This window comes from Eretmochelys imbricata, chromosome 12, assembly GCF_965152235.1.
Source record: "Eretmochelys imbricata isolate rEreImb1 chromosome 12, rEreImb1.hap1, whole genome shotgun sequence".
Lineage (NCBI taxonomy): Eukaryota > Metazoa > Chordata > Testudines > Cheloniidae > Eretmochelys > Eretmochelys imbricata.
In genome coordinates, this window is record NC_135583.1 from 32,896,829 (window position 1) to 32,916,275 (window position 19,447).

Below are 19,447 nucleotides of genomic sequence, written 5' to 3' on the forward strand. Positions count from 1 at the left end.
ACATACCCATAAGGCTCCATATCTGCCTGGGCAGGTACATGAAATCAGCGAGAGTCCCCTACATGGACTATTTGACCCTGACAATGGTAATCCTAGCTAAGTACCCCTCATTCTTTAATCCCATCCTGCAGAGTCAAGAGGACCTCTAACAAAGAGACACCCCCTCAGTGAATGTTTTGCTTATTACTTAAGGAATTATGAAGCACATCTGGTACAGGACAAAATAGTGCTTTCTTGCCACACATAAAGAAAAGGAGTACTTGTGGCACCTTAGAGACTAACCAATTTATTTGAGCATAAGCTTTTGTGAGCTACAGCTCACTTCATCGGATGCTGTAGCTCACGAAAGCTTATGCTCAAATAAATTGGTTAGTCTCTAAGATGCCACAAGTACTCCTTTTCTTTTTGCGAATACAGACTAACACGGCTGTTACTCTGAAACTTGCCACATATAGTAAACAGTGAGTTCATGCTGATGCACACAGCCACCAGCAGGGGGCAGTGCACTGTATTTTATACACCGTTGGGGCAGATCAGTACTCTCAACCATTTCCCTGTAACAGCCCATGCGCAGAGGGACTTGCCTTTATCACAGCCTCAGGGGTGAGTGTGATGCTCTGGATTGCCTGAGGGGGAGGGGGCAGATTTGGAGACACTCGGCCACTTTTCCCTGGTTTCTTCTCCTTCTGCTCCTTGGTCACCCGGGATCGGATGTTCCTGAAGATCTGCACGATGAGCAGGTTGATGGGGAACATGAGGAGGGAGCTCTCGAAGCCGATCATCACCTCCTGCCATGTGAACTCGATCTTACCTGCCATCGTCAGGCAGAGAGGAAGGGTAAAAATAGTCCCAGAGCAAAGTGAAAATGCCAGACTTAGAGCCCCTCCCCTTTGGAAAAACCTTGTTGCTGAGTGATCCCCAGTGAAACTGCTTCCTGGCTCTGTGTCTCCCCTTCCCCCCTGCCCAGCCCGAGCAGTCACTCAGCCTTACCTAAGTCCATTTTCTGCTCAGCTGGGTCCTTCGGCACCCCCCAGAACATGATACTGGTCAGCATGGTGCAGAGCAGCAGGGAGAAGCAGCACGACACTCTCTGGGCTCGCGTGAAGGTGCTTCGTGGGGAGCGGTTGAAAATCGAATACCAGATATGCCCGTCCTGGAAACCCTTGGAAGTCTTCATGAAAAACAGGTTACTGGGAAGAAGGAGGGGGATGCAAGGAAGTGCTTAGAAAGGAGAGGGGGAAAGAGAGATCAGTTTGGGTCCCCACCCTGGCTGACACCTCTAAGTGCTCCCACAATACAGATTTTAAATAACAATGAGATGACACTCAACAGGATTCTCATTGTTTGGGTTGTGTGAGATGGTCGTGTTAGCACTGGATATAGCCAAGTCCCCCAAAATCCAGGAGACCAATGCCTTTTGCAGAGGCCTAAAAGGTAGCTCCTGTCCCTGTAATTGTAGGGTGAGGACCAAATACATCAAAAGCAATTTCTGTTAGTCTGTCAGGGAAAAAACATAGTAAAGCGGATTTGGCGCTGGGGTTTGTACTGGGTACTTCCAACTGTCTTTCTCCCCTCTCTTCAGTGTTTTCAGAGCAGTAATACCACACTTTAACAGTCAGACGCAGCTAAGCAGTCCTCACTCTGGCTCTGGTCCAAAGTCCATTGAAGTCAAGGCTGAGACCTCATTGACGTTAAAGGGCTTTGGGTTAGGCCCTCTTTGCATCCCTTCTTTTTTCAAATGGATTGCTGCCAATAACCAAACTCAAGGCAGAAGTTACCTGAACTGCTTCATGTCCTGCTCAGTAGCAACTGGGAACACTTTGTCTAGGACACACTCTCCAACATCAATGGCCAGCCAAGAGTTACAGAGGAAATACCATTTCTGATCCTGAGCCAGATCATGGACCAGCACGCGATTCACATACCTGTGCCATAAAAATAAAGAACTAACTCATGTGGGGAAGACGCTATGGAATTCAGGTCACTGGAAGTGCAACTCACTGAGAGTTTGGGTGTCAGACTCTGACCCTTAGCCTGTCTGTGACTTAGCTTCTCCATCTGCAAAATGGAGATAACTCATTCCAACTTCCTAGGGTGGGGAGAGGATAAATACATGAATGTTTGACAAGTGCAACAGAAGAGCAAAGTGTTATCAGAAAGGATAATCTTCTGTCTCCTCATAGCCTCTCCCCTTGCTTACCAGGATGGACTGTCTCCTGAATTATCATGCCACAGTCGGATATGCTGCAGTTCCCCAAGAGGAAACAGGGTACAGAGCAGGAAAACATCCACTCCTCCACGCTCAAAGACTAGTGTGTCAGGGTCAGTCAGGTGGTGGGGTTCACTCTCTCCTTTGAGGCCGTAAAGCGTGAGAGTCACCTGAAAGACATACCGGATGAGTGTATTGATAATTGACAGCCTGGCACCATTTGTTTGCATTCATGGCTTGGACGTGGATACTTTGTATTGACATGGGTTCCAATCCTGAACTCCTTACTGAGCCTCTGTTCTGGCAAATTCCAACTGAAGCCAAGCTGCCCCCCACAGGGACTTAGTGAAAACTGAGTCAGGAGCTCAGGCTTTGGCCTACAGTTGGCAGGATGTCACTACAGCCTTGCCATATCCTGTGAACTGAGTGTAATGGAAGCTATCGCAGCTGCTGAGTAGCATAAGAGCAACTGTTCTTACGTCGTTGTGCATGTAGGGAGAGCTTCACTCATTCGGCCTGTTTTGCAGCAGAGTGAGTGAGGCTGCAGATCTAATCGTGCCCAGTGAATCCTCTGGACTTCCCCATTCCTCCTCCAGAGCCAGGCACTGCCTACTGCTGCTGTTACCTCTGCTGCCCAGATCCAGAGGTCCCCTTCCCAGGCCTAGGGAGGGGAAGAGAAAACGCTTCATTACTTGCTTTTTCCCTTGGAGGAGCCAAAGCTCTCTTTGGTAGCCTGCTGGCTCCCTTACACGCTAGGTTTAAATATGACATGGTCAATTTCCTGATGAGACAAATGTTTCTGAAGCTGGAGCTCTATATGTTCACGGTCTATTAAACATTCAGAAGACACCTACAGATCTGTAATTCCATCAGTACCTTGGAGGTTGTGGCTGCCCCACGACGGTGCCCTGTAAAAACTGTCACAAGATAACGATACTGCGCAAAGGGGTCGTTATCCTCCAACACTGTGATCTTCACCTGGAAAGAGAGACAACACCACCAGGAGAATCCTATGAATGGTAAAATAGTAACAGTGCCTGGAGCAGGGCTTTCTCCAGGCTCCTGGATGGGAAATGTGACACGGTGCCATCTTGTGAATACTGAATATACCTAGCAGGAAGTGTGGAGGCAAGGGGAATAGGTAGGGCTGGTAGAAAATTTTTCGTCAAAATTGCTTTTTGATACAAAACTAGGTTTATGATGTAATTAATTTTTTTTTAAAAAGTCCACTTTCCATGGGAAATTTTGATTTTTGTTGTTGAAAAGCTGAATGTTTGAAAGCTGAGATATACTGGCCAAACCCCCAAATTTTTCAGTATTCAAATTTCTGCAGAAAGCCAAAATTTTCCATGAAATATTTAGACAAAAACTCTTTTGTTTTTGTCAGTATTTTCCACAGGACTTCCCCTCCATTTTTTGGCTATGTCTAGAAGTAGGCTAGAGAGAGACATAGAAATGAACAGCATTTGGGGACACCCTGAGTGATAAACTCAGTCTTGTGTTATATTCTTGATGTAAAAGTTTAATGAAAACAAACCCACTAAAACTTTAGACTCCCTCCTTCTTCATGTATACTGTCGGGAACACACTGAAGATGACAGAGAAAGACATTACACAAAAATTACACAATCCAATGCTAGCTCTTTAATCACTCCTGGATCACAATCCCTTTAGGGAGAATTAGTGGCATCAGCTCCAAAGGGAGCTGACTGCTCGCTCTGTCCTAAGTGACTGCATTAATGTGACCACAGCAGAGCAGGCCAGACAGAGGGGAAATACTTCCTATCACATTATCTATTAGCACAATGCTTACTTTGGCATCATCCTGAATGTCTTTCCTTCTAGCCCAAATAGCCACCAGCACATACACAAGAAAGATACAGCCCACAGTTGTCACTACCACGGGGTTGTCCACAAATGTGCCAAAAAGCTCCGCTGTTTTGCTGACATCAATGGTGTTGGGCGTGACAAAGAAGGTGCTGCCAAAGAAGGTCAGGTGGTTGCAGAGACACTGGGTGCTGCTGGGGGTTGTTTTTGGACCTACCTGAAAGCCAAAGAACGATCATGTTCAAAACATTCTCAACTTTTGGCTTCAAAGTTTACAGCTTACTTACCTACCAAGCTAAAGAAACAGGAAAGCTAGCTGAGCTAGGTGTGAAGCATTGTTATATGTAAGCAGATCCTACAAAATCCAGTAGAGGACAGTGATTCTAAGACCTAAGCGGAAGTGGGTATTATAGTACTAAACATAATCCATTCAAAATGCTTCAACCACTTCTCACTTAGAAGCACATCCTAGAGAAAACGTGTCTAAGTTCCCCTTTATATTGGACTAACCTGAGCTTCATGACCTTCTCCCATCCCAAATTGGTCTTGTTTCATGGTGCTATCAAGAGTTCAAAGAAACATGTTCACTCGTTTTAACAAATGTTATTGTTATCTAGGCTGGCTCTGAAATGTATTGAGGAAAGATCCATGACAACATTCTTCTGCTTCTCTCTACTTACATGGCACCCGTAGCTATTCCAGTTGCCCCGTAGCTCATCCCAGAACACACACTGTGATACAAAGGAAGTGACAGCTATGGTTAGATCACGGTTGGTTGTAGAATCCATTTCCATGTCTTGTTCCATCATGAGATAGTAAGTCCCTTCTCCGAAAATGAGTTCTTCTGGGCTAAGAACCCATGTGTTTGACTTATCTTGAACAGAAATATTTAGTTGCAGGCTATGTAAGAAAGCATTTGTTTCAGCAATGTACAGATATATTGTATACATGCCAATAAATAAATTAAATAGAATAACAGAACAGTTATCAGAACAACTATCAGTATAGGTTTTTATTCTGGTTAATTTATTAGGTTAATTATTCAAAGCACCTGTTCTTTGCTTCTGTTTGTGCATAGTGTTTACTAGAGATGGCCTGAACCAGGACACAGATTGGAACTCTTTCAGTCTTTGAGGCGGTTCATTGCCATTTACACAGCCAAACTTCTGAGCTTGAGCTCATCTCTACAATTTATATTTGTTCTTATCTGTCAAAAATGTGGATGACAGCACTATATGTGAGAATTAAGGCCCAGATCCACAACGGTGTTTAGGATCCTAATTTCCATTTGAATCAGTGGAAGTTAGGAGCTTAAGTACCTCTGTGGATCTGGGCCTAAGAGCTCATATTGAGTGTGCTAAGCTTCTATTGGAAAGTGTGAGTTAAGGGTGCTCATGTAGTTTGCAGATGAGCCTAGAGTGCCCAGAATCAAATGTCCTCGGTAAATGATCTTACCTCCAGTGTTTTTCTTAAGGGGCAGATGAGCTTTCATATCATAGTTAGTCTCATTTGGATGGTAGCCATATCCCAAGTACAGTATTAGTGGAATATCCTGTTCAGTTTCCAGGTGGATCACTAGAGATGTATTTTCTGAGGTGACATTGACTTGGAGAGCACTAAAATTGCCCAGATTCAACAGGCTTCTGTCTTCCTGAGGTGCTGAAAGTCTTGGCAGCATTATCTATATTTGAACACAGAAATTCATTCCTAAAAATGTATGACAGTGCCTGGATCCTATTACATAGTAACACGATGTGGCTACATGCTAAGATCAAAGCACATTTTATGGGATTTATTTCTAAAAACCGTTTAATTTCTTCTTTCAAAACATACTGTGGGAAAACATTCCCCAGCAAATCCATCCTGGTGGACAGCTATCGTAAATAAGACTTCCCAATTGCATGCCTGCTCAAATGCAATTTGCTTGATACTTAGAACAAGCTTCTGAAAAGTCCATATCAACTCTACATTGGTTCATTTCAAAGCTCTTTTTGCTGAGTGCATACATGGGTTAGAGAGGAATGTGGGCAGGCTTGAAGTACATTTGCAAGTGTTCCATATGTGAGTTTTTAGGAAATGAATGGCATGCTACTCATCAAAATGATTCCAGACTGTGTCTTCGAGATGAGTAACAATATATATACCTGCTAAATCTAAAGAGTTGAGATTATGGTCATCCTGAAACACAAATTGATATGTAAATGCATTGTTGAATGATTTAGGCATTAGTTTAATGATTTTACACACGGGCTAGGAGGCCTAGGAAATAGTAATATGGGCATGCAATATTGGGATGATAGAATCAAAGAAATGTAGGGCTGGAAGGGGCCTTAAGAGGTCATTAAGTCCATTGCCCTACCCCGAGGCAGGATTATGATGGTTTTATTATTTAGACATCACAGTGTGTTTCAGACTGACCATAGCCAGCAGCCATCTTCCTTAGCCAGTAGGATTCTCATGTTTCTCCTTGTTCATCCACATGATGAAGGAGAAGGAAAGGCTGAATCACTTGTACAAGTAAGATGCACTTTAGGGTCCCACACATAGACCTCATGAAAGGGATGCTTATTGTGTTCACCCTGCAAACCACATGTAGTCCTTCCTAGCATGTGCATACACCATGCTCTCTCTTTGTGTGTTGGCAGTAAACACAACGTTACCATTTCTCTACTGAGCTTGCTACTTGGAGAGATGATGATGATAACACAACTGACATTTATAGAGCACGTGCCACCCACGGATCTAATTAGACTCCAGTTCACGCTGAGAGAGAGGATTGGATTTACCTCAATGTTTTCAGTAAGGTCATTAACTGGTATGACCAATCCATCCACACTGGTAAGACTTAGGCCTCCCACGGTTCCACTGATCTCAAAACTGGTGTCACTTAAGGAAAAGGGATTCACTGAAAAGCTCACCATCTACAAGGAGACATGAATGACAAGCAGCATTTGAGTTGTACAAGATACTTTATTATAGTCACAATTTTTAGATTTCCATGTAGATTGGAGATGAAGTCAGAACCAAACCCAAGAGCCAAACAACCCTGGACTTCAGGGAAGTTCAGATCCAGATCCAAGTTTGAAGCTGGCCCATATCTCAATAATGGACCAATCCCAGACCTTACATTGTGGGAAAGTTTGGATTGTGATCTGCATATCAATATTGCAGCTCAGACCCATCTCTAATGTATCTCTAGCATGCAGCAATCACTTTCCATTCATATGTAATCCTCTTCATGGGTCATTTAGATGAGTGGCTCTCAACCTTTCCAGACTATTGTACCCCTTTCAGGAGTCTGATTTGTCTTGCGTACCCCCAAGTTTTACCTCACCTAAAATCTACTTGCTCACAAAATCAGACATAAAAATACAAATGTGTGACAGCACGCTATTACTGAAAAATTGCTTACTTTCTCATTTTTACCATATAATTTTAAAATGTCAATTTGAATATAAATGTACTTACATTTCAGTGTATAGTATATAGAGCAGTATAAACAAGTCATTTTCTGTATGAAATTTTAGTTTGTACTGACTTCGCTAGTGCTTTTTATGTAGCCTGTTGTAAAACTAGCCAAATATCTAGATGAGTTGATGTACACCCTAGAAGACCTCTGCTTTTCCCCAGGGGTATGTGTACCCCTGGTTGAGAACCATTGATTTAGATATTTGGGGCCAAATTCAGTCACACCAGTGTTAATCTAGAATTATCCCATCAAAGTCAAATTGCTGTGCCTCTCCTGAAATTACTGGAGTTGACAACATATATAAATCTACTGCCTGGGGTGCATATCAGAGTATGTTAGAGTCATGAGTACAGAGATGCAGGGGGAAAAAGGAGGGACATCCAAAGCCTGTGAAGATAATGGGAGTGTTTCCACTGATGTAAGTAAGTTTTGGGTCATGACGTAACAGAGCTGAAATAGAGAGGGGGAATTGGAAGGAGACACTTAGCCTGCAGCAGTATATAGGATTTCACCAGGCTGATTGTTTTGAATCAGCCTGGGAGACCCTTAGAAAGAGGAATATAAAAATATCATAACAACACAAAAATGTACTAGGGAATAGCGTGTGTCCTAGATCAGACAATGGAAGACACCCAACTGGCAGGAAACCTGGGCCCCTATTGTCCCCTATAAGATCTGAGTAGCTCCAACTGACTCATATGCCGCTTGGGGAAAGCAGTGTTTCAGGCTTGCTGGTTAAATAATGGTATAGACACTGTGATCAGCTGACTCCTCGTGACAGTGAATGCAACCAAATGGTGAATGGGTTAGAGTTATCAATTGAGTCCATTGCTGTGGGCAGCCGAGAGAGCAGTGAATCAGGCAGGGGCTGTGATGGGAGGTGCCTTTCCAGTAAGCTCCCAGGTCCCTTCAACTACCTGCACCAAATCCCATGCAATAAGAAAATGGAAAAGGCTACTCTATCCTGATAAATTCCAAGTGAATTTGCTGACATAATTGGAAGGCCAAGAACCAGGACACCACATGTGCCAGTGTGATCAGTGTGAAAGGAGAAAAGGCTCCAAACTCATCAGAACAAGAGAATGAATGAGTTCATAGAATACATCAAGTCAGAGTAACAGTCACTTACCCTTATATCCACAGTCTCATCACTGTCTCCTGAGACACTGAGAGAGGAGGCAGAGGGGAGAGTAAAGCTGGCCGAGCTAGAATTGGAGATGTTAATGGATGTGCTGTCCATACTGTCTGTTTGTAACCTGTCCAGAATTGGGGTCAGATGCAAGCAGAGAAAATAAGAACAGATGGAGACAAAGACAGAGAAGTATTAATAACCCAGTGCAGGGTTGCTAAGCATAGTTGATGTTACATCCAGAAAGGCTTCCTGGCTGAGTGAGTGTAACTGTGCTGGAGAACCATTTCTAACTCCAGTGGCAAATACTTCAGGACTTGTCTCTGCTTGCTGTAATGCTCTGCATGCCACTGGTAATGAATGATTAAAGGGCATGATTTTTTAAAAATGTCCACCTGCAATTGCGCACTTAATTTGGGCTTGCAGTTATACTCATATTGTGAATTGGGAGAGAAGTGCATCTAAATATCCATTTACATGAGCAAATACTTGATTTCTATGCACTATTGTTGCATCTGCACAAATTAGATGAGCAATTGAATGTCAAGTGTGATCTGCATAGTTGAAAATCATGCTCTAAGTAAACAGATTTGGGGATGATTTTATGACCTGAGAACTCACATTTTCTTCTGCCCAAACCTGTGACAATTTTTTACCTAGAGCAGCATCAGCAAGAAAGAAAAATTAGCCTTTTACAACAAGTGTTTTCCACATACCTACAAATTTAAGTGGGTGATGCTTGACCTATGTAATCCCAGAGAATCGTTCTCTGGCTACAGATCATATATGAGAATTTTCAGTCTAGTCTTACTGAAATTAGTTGGAGTTAAAACTGTTTTTACAATGGATAACCAGTTACAACATCACAGCACCTATGGATTTGTTACCATCTGTATAATATTTGGTTGGGTGACTCCATTTAATGAGAAAATGATAGATATTATCCTTGAGAATGATTGGAGATTGTCAGGTGTGTAGACGCACAGGCCATAACTGAAATGTGCTGACTGTTACCTGTTTATGTACATTGCAACAGAGGGAGCGATCAGTACCATTGGTTCATCATCTGGCAGCTTCCCAATCAGGAGTGTGCTTTGCAGGTTTTCAACTGTGTCCAACAGCTGGTGTGAGACCAAACTCTGGAAAGGACAAGGGTGTCTCCTGATATGCACTTGTTATTTGAAAAGAGCAGGGAACGCATTCTTTGTATTAATTTCCATTTGTGATCTGTCTGAATTTATAACCATACTTCCCTAATTCCAATTTTCAGTGTTTCTTTTTAAGGCAGCAGACTGGGTAATAATCTTGGTAACCTCTGATAAAGTTATTATAAACAATAAAATGACTCTAATAAATAATTAACATGCCTTAGTGTTAATTGGAAAATTGGAGAAAATTGGAGAAATTGGAAAAGTACTGTTTGTGAATGAAAGAGTGAAGTATCAGGTGCTCAGATACCAAAGTGATGGACTAGTGCAAAATGATAGATAGATTAGATTAGATGTTCTAAAGGTCAGTCTATTATGAAAGCATGCAAAGGGTATCTTGGTGTAGTCCATATCCATAATTCTCATGAGAGCAATGCATACAGTGAATAAATTAAATATTATAATAGTAATTATAATCTTATAATGTACTACTCTATCCAAAGATCTCAAAGCACCACAAACTTTATGGCTGTGATTCAGAAGAAGTTACTTATGCCAAAGTATGTGAATAGTTCCTTTTGTACATGACTTCAAAGGGAGTATTCTGTGCTTAATGCACATGCTTATATACTTTGTTGAATCAGGGCCCAATTGCTTACCCTTTACACTACCCTGGGCCTGGGGAGTATTATCATCCCTAATTTACAAATGGAAAAACTGCAGCATAGAGAGTTTAAGTGAAATTGTCTGGAGATCACACAGTAGACCAGTGTCAGAGCTGGGATTAGAATGTAGATCTTTTGACTGCTAAGCCTGTGCTCTAGCTGCTAGCGAACTCTACCCCTTAAGTTGGTCATCAGATCACTTTGTCTCCCTTCTGTCAAAATTAGTATCTTCAGCCTCCCATTAATGTATTAATGTTCTATACTGAATACCCTGTGCTGTCCCTATAAAGTATTCATATCCTCACTTCTCAGGTTAGATTAATATCACACCCTACTCACAGTGATGGAATTAAAATGCTTGTTCCCCATAAGAAGCATACAAAGGCATTTGAAATAATTCACGTAGAAGTATGAAAAACCCATACCACATAAATCTGAATAGAAAATCAGGTGGAAGCTTTTCAGAAAGTTCAAGTAAGGTAACTGATTTCAGTTTAGTCCCTTGATGAAATCAGTGGAGCTAAAGCCTCAGAGGTGCTGAGCACATGTAACTTCCTCAGGATTTGGTTCAGTAGGGAAGGATAGAATCAGAGATGGAAAAATCCTATTACAGTAGGTGATCTAATTTATCCACAAAGGGAAGTATTACTCCTTACAGTATATTCTGGAATATACTACTCTGGCCAGTCTGTTTTCATATATCTCAAGTAATGTTTTAAGAGGCTGCTATCACTTCCCTTAAGGGACTATTCCATAGTCTAACAGATCTCACCATCCTATTTACCTTGATGTTCAGCCTAACCCCTTTGCACTGAGTAGCTCCCCAGTGCACTCTAAGCAATGCCACTTTCAAACATGTCCAAGTCAGAAGGGCTTTTTTTATCTTCTACGCCAGGCAGACACACACGCACTGTACATTTTAAACTGAACCACATGAAAACAACCTGTCCAGCCTCAGACAATGAAGCGTCCTCTGTCCCATTTTGTATGGAAGCTGTGAGCACATTGCTCACTGCGTTGAACAGGTAGCCAGCTGCATCCTTTCGCTTCTGATAATCCTCACTGTCCTCTGTGCTTACAGTGAGTAAGAACTCACTGACATCTTTGAGAGAGTTACTGGCTTCCACCTGAACAGGAGATATAGGGAAATGGTTGTGTGTGTGTATTAAAAATAATACGCATTAAAATAAGCCACTGTTCTCGCTATATGGTCCCTTACAGCTGTGTTTCCCAAACTAGGGACGCCGCTTGTTCAGGGAAAGCCCCTGGCAGGCCAGGCCAGTTTGTTTACTTGCCGCGTCCAGAGGTTTGGCTGATCGCAGCTCCCAGTGGCCGTGGTTCGCTGTGCCCAGCCAATGGGGGCTGCAGGAAGCGGTGCGGGCCAAGGGACATATTGGCTGCCGCTTCCCGCAGCCCCCATTGGCCGGGCACAGCGAACCGCGGCAAGTGGGAGCCGCGATCGGCCGAACCTGCGGACACGGCAGGTAAACAAACTGGCCCGACCCACCAGGGGCTTTCCCTGAACAAACGGCGTCCCAAGTTTGGGAAACACTGCCAAACAACATGAATAGTCCAATGGGGCTGTTTGCAGAGAAAAGTATTTTTACTGTTATTATGTATTTGTATTGCCATTATGTATTTGTATTACCGTCATGCCTAAGCCCTGGTCATGGACATCGACCCCCACTGTGCTAGGTGCTGTACAAACACAGAACAATCAGGTGTTCCCTGCCCCATACAGTTTACAACCTAAGTAATGGCTCAGTGTGAGAGAGCATATCACAACCTGGCCCAATGGCAGAGTCTAGTCACAGGAGCACACGTGAGTGCCACAAGATGGGTTCTGGTGGTACTTGCATTCAGCGAGGAGGAAGAAGAGTTGAAAACTTCAGCCCTGAGGTCAGGGTGAAGAGAAACGGGCTACAGGGGAAAAGGCCCAGGGAACAGCAGCAGCAAACTGAAGGAAGCCATACAGGGCTGCTCTGAGTAAGATCCCTGGGTGAGCACACATAAGAATGGGCAGACCTGGGTCCCCTCCACTGGCCCTCCAGCAAAGTGGCCTAAGACCCAAGAAGGGGACAAGGCTGTGCTGGGAAGCCCAAGTGCAAGGCAGGATTTAAAGGGGCCCTGAGACAGGTTTGAAGACACTGGTGAGGGCAGACAGTGTGTTGAACTCTTTGCTACCATAAGGGGTCCATTCACTGTTGGACTGTGACTTGGCTGGAGGGCTGAGCCACTGAAGACCCACCCAGTGAGGTGAACAACCTACAGGGGGTGCCAAGAGCACGGGAGAAAAGGGATTGCAGCATCCCACCCAGGTGACAGGAGGCACCCACGAGAGATGAGTGTCCCTGTCACGGGACCCAAGAAATGCTACTATATTGTTAAGTGTATGTAGTTAACGTATTTCAATTTTTTTCTCCATGAAAACTGTCAGTTTATCAACAAATATTACCTCTCTCCATGCCCTGTGCTCCATGCTGAAGATAGAAGGGTGTTGTGCATTCCCATTTATGCCTAAGTATAGACACTGTGTATTTTGTGATCATGAAACCAAGGTAATAATTACCCGGGCAGGAGCCTGGCCCAGAGTGGTCAAGGGGCTGTGCAAATTTTACTACACAGTGCAGCTGCTGCCTATCCCTCAGATCTGCTACCCCAGCAACTTCAATCTTAAGCTTCTGCTCATGAATCTGACTGAACTACATTGTCTTGACTATGGTTCCTGGCCACTGCTGAAATATTCCATCATCATTTGCTGGCTGCATTTGAAACAATCTCAGAAATCAGGAGAAACTGCTTTTTTATTGCTAATGTGCTATGAATAAATTGTGTGCTGGGAAAACACAGCCTGCAAAAAAGAATTATTCTGTCCCTTCCCCATTGACTCACTTCCCTAACAGCACAGCACAAAAAACACTGGGATGAAAATTGAAACAAATAGCACCATCCACTGACTATATAATGACAGGTTTCAGAGTAGCAGCCATGTTAGTCTGTATTCGCAAAAAGAAAAGGAGGACTTGTGGCACCTTAGAGACTAACACATTTATTTGAGCATAAGATTTCGTGAGTTACAGCTACAGCATGCATCCGATGAAGTGAGCTGTAGGTCACGAAAGCTTATGCTCAAATAAATTTGTTTGACTATATAATGTTGTTCAAGTAACATTCAGGGATTCCTATGGTAAAGCTGAACAGCTATGCCCAGGTACTGCTGCTGTGAAACTCCTCTTGTGGAAAGTTGCTTGTAACATGTAGTTCAGTGAGAGCATGTACATGACAGTGAGGCAAATGCCAGGAAGTTACAAGCATGAAGTCAAATGGATTTTGGAATAACTCAGCTTTGGAGAGTGGTCAGTTTGGATGAGCTATTACCAGCAGGAGAGTGAGTTTGTGTGTGTATGGGGGTGGGTTTTTGGAGGGGGGTGAGGGAGTGAGAGAACCTGGATTTGTGCAGGAAATGGCCCAACTTGATTATCATGCACATTGTGTAAAGAGTTGTCACTTTGGATGGGCTATCACCAGCAGGAGAGTGAATTTGTGTGGGGGGGTGGAGGGTGAGAAAACCTGGATTTGTGCTGGAAATGGCCTAACCTGATGATCACTTTAGATAAGCTATTACCAGCAGGACAGTGGGGTGGGAGGAGGTATTGTTTCATATTCTCTGTGTATATATAAAGTCTGCTGCAGTTTCCACGGTATGCATCCGATGAAGTGAGCTGTAGCTCACGAAAGCTCATGCTCAAATAAATTGGTTAGTCTCTAAGGTGCCACAAGTACTCCTTTTCTTTTTGCGAATACAGACTAACACGGCTGTTACTCTGAAACCTATCAGCTTTGCACATTTATAGCAATACCTTTCATCCTAAGATCTCAAAGTGTCTTATAGGCATGAATGAATTACCCCACCTGTGAAACAGCTAAGTATTATTATACCTATTTTATAGCTTTGTCACTAAGTTTAACCCAAATGGCCATTCACTGTTGGTGAGGTAGTGGCAGAGCAGGAATAGAACCCATGAGTCCTGATTCCCTGTCTCCCACTCTAGACAATACTGTCTCCTGATATGATCCCTGGTCTCTGAAACATTAAATAAAGAACAGGCTACTGCAAGTAGTGATGCTCTCCCAGGGCCAGGGGCCAGGAGGTGTGGTTCAGTGGGTGAAGATGTGTATCAAAGCTCTGCTTACCTGTGCTGAGGAAGAGAGCTCTTCAGTCCTGTAAGTGGTTTCTTTCAGTACCTCTGACATCTTAAGAGCAGTTTGTATTGATGTTACATTAACAGCAGACAGAGTTGTCAGCATCAGCTCTCTCAGCTTGGGATGAAAGGAGATAATTAGAGACAGGAACAAAGATGTTAATTAAGACTGTAAATGTAAATAGTGCTGAATATTGACAGTCTAGTTTGCTATAGATCTAATGGCAGAAACAAGCTCCCCAGGATGGATAATTCAAGCTAGTATTAGCTCTACTTACAAATTGCCACTTTCTGTAGCTATTGACTGTATAATCACAGGGATATTTTGTCACTCTGAGACACAGGGGATTTACACATATAACATCCATTAACAATAATGAAAGCAACTTGTGTGAATTCCTACCCGTTGGGATGAATGTATAGGCCTTAGTGTACAAATACCACCTCCACTGAAAGCAGAATTGCAGACGATTGGTTCAGAAGAACAACGAATCATAGCTGATGAATTCAGGATATGTTGTACTTCTCTAGCCTCTTTCCCCCCTGAGGAGCTCAAGGCAGTGGAAACATTTAATTGAGCCTCATACCACACCTGAATGGAGCCTTATCCCACTGCTGCGAGGTGTGTAATACACACAGGCAAACAGGTCCAGTGTGGTTGTGCTTTGCTGCCCAAGACCACACAAATAGTGGCCAAGCTGGGAATAGGATGCAGGAGTCCTGACTCCCAGTGCCCTGCTCCAGCCATACTCTCACCCTTGAGAGATCCCCACTACATTCAACATGAATGATGTTTTTCGTGTGCAGTTTACTTAGGGATTGCAGAAGCAAGACAGATGTTGGGACTCTATTACCTCAGCCCAGGGGGAGAGGGTTTGGAGAATCACAGAGGGAATCTCTTATTTCTAAGGGGCCTGGGGTAGGGAAGGGAAGAGATTTCACCCCTTTTGAGCATCCCCCACTGGCTGCTGGTGGGCTAGTGCCCTAGCTTTAGTAGGGATTGGCTGCCCGCAGTCAGTCTCTGGGTAAGTGCAATGCCATGAGCAGCACTCAGGGAGGTGGTGCTGGGATAGCCAAGAGGGAGAATGTTGACATGGAAGGGATGAAAAGTCAATGACTCCAAAGGGCCAGTGGTGAAAAATGAACAGCTGCTTCTTGTTAGCTGAAACCTATGGCAAATGCTGGCCCAAATCCTGAGAGATACTGAGAACCTACAACTCCCATTGACTTCGGAAGGAGGTATGTAAGCCCTTGGTGCTACTCAAGAAATGGTCCAGGGTCTTTACAGAAAATGGAAAATGCATCATTGTAGTGTAAGAAAATAAACCAGCTGGCTGACCTCCCTTCGGGTGTCAGTCTGCAGAGATGTATTAAAGGTGTCTCCCTGGCTCTCCTGATTAAGGACTGAAGACACTGACTTATACAGCTGGAACAGGGACATGCTGTTGTTTCCTTCTTTTAGGATAGCATTAGCTTTCTCAGCCAGAGTGGCCTGTAGGGTCTGGTTCCCAGTGTTCATATCTTCACGTCGAACCTGATGATGCAATTAGACATGCTCAGAGCATTGTTACTGCTGCCTGCTGGTATTATTACCCTTTCACAACCTCCGTTATCATCCTAACAATGTTCATAATGAGAGCTGATAAAGAAACTGAGATTGTTCCATCTTTTTCCAAGGATCTCTTTTTTCCAATGAAATTTTCCAACCGTCTTTAGAACCACCCAGGAAAAAGAAAAGAACATTTGCAGAAGCATTTGTTTAAAAAAAATCTCTGTTTTCATCTGAAAAAATGTTTTGATCAAAAGTTTCCAACTCTTAACTTACAAAACAGTTACAGTCTCTTCTAGAGATGCCTCTGGTTTGGTCCACCTGACTGACTGAAGAAAGATACTGATAGGTAGTAGTATCCTTCATGTTAGAGAAGAGAGAGAGTGGGCCTAATTCACCTCTGCAGTACTTCAGTCTGACTCCAGTATGATGCCATTGTAATCAGCGTAGTGATGAGTAACTCCATTGAATAACACTAATGAAGCAATGGTGCACATTCTTTTAATAAGTATGAAGATTTATTTTTGGGCCCCCTGGAGACAGGTTCCAGTATTTCTCTGGTTTTTTTAACTCCAAGACTAACTAAACATAGCCTGTGCTGTTCACTGTCTCCCTAAATTCTGGCCTGAACAAACTGTGATGGAAGAAACTGCTGGCTGCACATGGGATTCTACAAGGAAGCTTGTCTAGTCCTCCTTGGTCAGAAGGATGGTGGCTGTGGATCGCAGGAGAGTAATGGGTATAAAATGGGGAGAGGAAGCTCTGGAAGGTGGCCCAACCCTCAGAATCACAGGTTTAGCTTTCGGCAGTCAGAAGGCTAGAAGGGAAAAGATTTTTCCATGTACCTTGACAGTAGCATCAGTCTGAACCGTGTCACCAAACTTATTGCTGACAGTAATTATAATGTGTAAAACAAAGTTATTTTCCTCTTCTCCAAGAGGAAGATAAACTGACAGGAGTTCAGGATGTGGGCCACAGTTCAGGAGGGAACCTGAAAGAGGAAAGACAGTGTTACCCGTCATACACTTCAAACCCTACTGAGCAGCTCAGCATCCTCCAAAGAGGCACTCAGCACCACACAGGATTGGGCCTATAGTTATCACCATGGAATCATGTCTCTTTGCTTTGATTTGCTAAATTAAAATAGCTCCTCTGGGGAAAAATAGATAATGACCCTTAAATTCAGATTCCTTGCCTAAGGTGATTCCACAGTCCTTAAAGGGATTCTTTAAAAATCTCCTGCAGTTTCTAAAGGGAAACTATTGTAAAGTTCATGGCCCTCTTATGCATATATGCCCTGTTTGTACATGTTTTTTCTTTCTGCTGTCATAGGGCCAGGTTGAGCAAGGGCTGCATCTTACTCCACAAGTTTAAAGTGAACAACCCTATGTGCAGAACAAGGGGCTACTCTGTCTGAGTTGAGGGTTTGAGAATCTGTCCAGTTATTATCTGGCCAGCAGTGGAAGTGGGTTAAGCCTTTGCTCGTTAGTGGTGGAAGTACAAGGCTGGGTGCACACACAGGGAAGCTGCCAGTCAAACAAACCAGCCCCAGAACTTACCTGATTTCAGGTAGAAGCAGTACGTGAGCAGACTGCTGTGTGCAGGGGGGCAGGAGTCCTCTGAGCAGGCAGTACTGCAGGAGATTGTGAAGCTGGTGCACACCGATCCCTCCTCTGGGGATATAGCACAGACTGGGACCACTGGTGAGGGCACCATGCTGACAACATAGGTTTCATCGCCATATTCATGCTGAGTCATTGCTGGAAAGTTCAGAGGGAAAACATCAGTGATGATCATCTGATGACTTTCACCAGCACTGAGCATCATACACTAGTAATGATGCAGTTTGTTCAGGCTCTGGGAATGGCATGTTGTCTAACCAGAGCTGAGATACCTTTATAGGCTAATCTATAGCATAGACAGCACTATGCAAACACAGATTTATTTCCCTTGTAAAGAGAAGCTGGATTATAAAATTGAATATTCATCATAGGGCTATTTCCAGATGTGTCTAAATCAGATGATTAACATAATCTTGGATTAGGGTTGTTGAATCAGGGCTTGTCTTTTCGAACACTTTGTGGCAAGCTAGAGTGTAAATCTACCCCACACTAGCCTGCCATGCACTAAGTGTCTGTAACAACCCTGTGGCTGGGCACTACACTTCTTTGAAATGGGAGTAGGCTAAAGTGCACTAGGGTACTTTTAGCACATGGCAACAGGGTCCACATAGACCCCTGATGCACAGCATGCCATTGTGGGGTAGATTTCCCCCTCCCGCTGCATTTTGCCACAAACTAAGTGTTCATATAGACAAGCCTTCACTCACCTCAAATTACTGCTATACAGGTGACAAAAGGGTTAAAGTGGCCTGAGAGGCCAATTAACCTACCAGGCTGCACCTGAAGGCACCCCCTAGCTTGAAGTGGTTTCCATCATATACAGAGATTACAGTTTGGCTCAATGGTTCTCAGCATCCCCACTATGCAAATTGTTCCAGCATCCCTGCCTGAAGGGGGATCTGGCCTAATTGGAGGTCAAACACAGCTAGGGTTGCTGAGTCTTCATAAAGGAAGAAAAAAGGTATGCCAGAGGAGGGGCCAGGGAGGAATGGTAGCTGAGAGCTTTCTCTTGAGGGCTGAGAGAAGCCTGGGTGGCTGAGCCCTGAGCTGGAAGTCTGACTGGAAATAGGGGCTGATCAGGGACTGCAGCTTGCCTGAAACCGTGGGTGGAGGGAGAGTGCGACCTGACCACCTTCAGTGGTAACAGTCAAATCCAGGACCTGGGGCTGGTGTTGGAATGGTTTGAAAAGAAGGCGACCAGTCGAGCCCAGCTGGGCTGAAGACTCAGTTGTTTTGCTGCATTCTGGTGGACGTTAAATGAAGTACTCTGAGGCCCTGAGAAGGGTTGGATTCTGTTACCTGGCTTGGCAGGAAGGCCAGAACACACCAATGGCTGAAATCAGCCATAGAAGGCACGGGACAAACTGAGGCACAGCTGTTGCAATACCACATATAGCCACTAGGGACGTGTTTCAGTAGCAGCTTTGCCATACCTCTACTCTGTGCTTTTGTGTGTGTGTGTGTGAGTGTGTGAGTACCATACTATACATCATATTCTGGCAAAATAAAGAAAAGGGTTACTGTAAACATTGCACTCCGTGTATCAAATTATTTAACAGTATATTTGTCCTTTACAGTGTTTCTTCTCCTACTATGTACGAGTAGGAGGAAAAGGCCTGGATAGAGA

At 43.8% G+C, this 19,447-nt stretch overlaps 1 protein-coding gene across 1 annotated transcript in view; it reads right to left on the reverse strand.

Annotated features, from left to right (window-relative positions):
• PKD1L3 (polycystin 1 like 3, transient receptor potential channel interacting) overlaps window positions 1–19,447 on the reverse strand; it is a 74,109-nt gene that overhangs the window by 20,235 nt on the left and 34,427 nt on the right. Inside the window, exons 14-29 of the mRNA XM_077831427.1 lie at window positions 17,758–17,958; window positions 17,044–17,189; window positions 15,989–16,183; window positions 14,642–14,767; window positions 11,389–11,574; window positions 9,649–9,773; window positions 8,635–8,761; window positions 6,823–6,957; window positions 5,492–5,717; window positions 4,717–4,910; window positions 4,023–4,253; window positions 3,086–3,187; window positions 2,201–2,379; window positions 1,779–1,925; window positions 991–1,190; window positions 594–811 (exon numbers count right to left, since the gene is read on the reverse strand). Of these exons, the coding sequence (XP_077687553.1) occupies window positions 594–811; window positions 991–1,190; window positions 1,779–1,925; window positions 2,201–2,379; window positions 3,086–3,187; window positions 4,023–4,253; window positions 4,717–4,910; window positions 5,492–5,717; window positions 6,823–6,957; window positions 8,635–8,761; window positions 9,649–9,773; window positions 11,389–11,574; window positions 14,642–14,767; window positions 15,989–16,183; window positions 17,044–17,189; window positions 17,758–17,958 (2,738 nt within the window). The remainder of the gene's footprint in view (window positions 1–593; window positions 812–990; window positions 1,191–1,778; window positions 1,926–2,200; window positions 2,380–3,085; window positions 3,188–4,022; window positions 4,254–4,716; window positions 4,911–5,491; window positions 5,718–6,822; window positions 6,958–8,634; window positions 8,762–9,648; window positions 9,774–11,388; window positions 11,575–14,641; window positions 14,768–15,988; window positions 16,184–17,043; window positions 17,190–17,757; window positions 17,959–19,447) is intronic.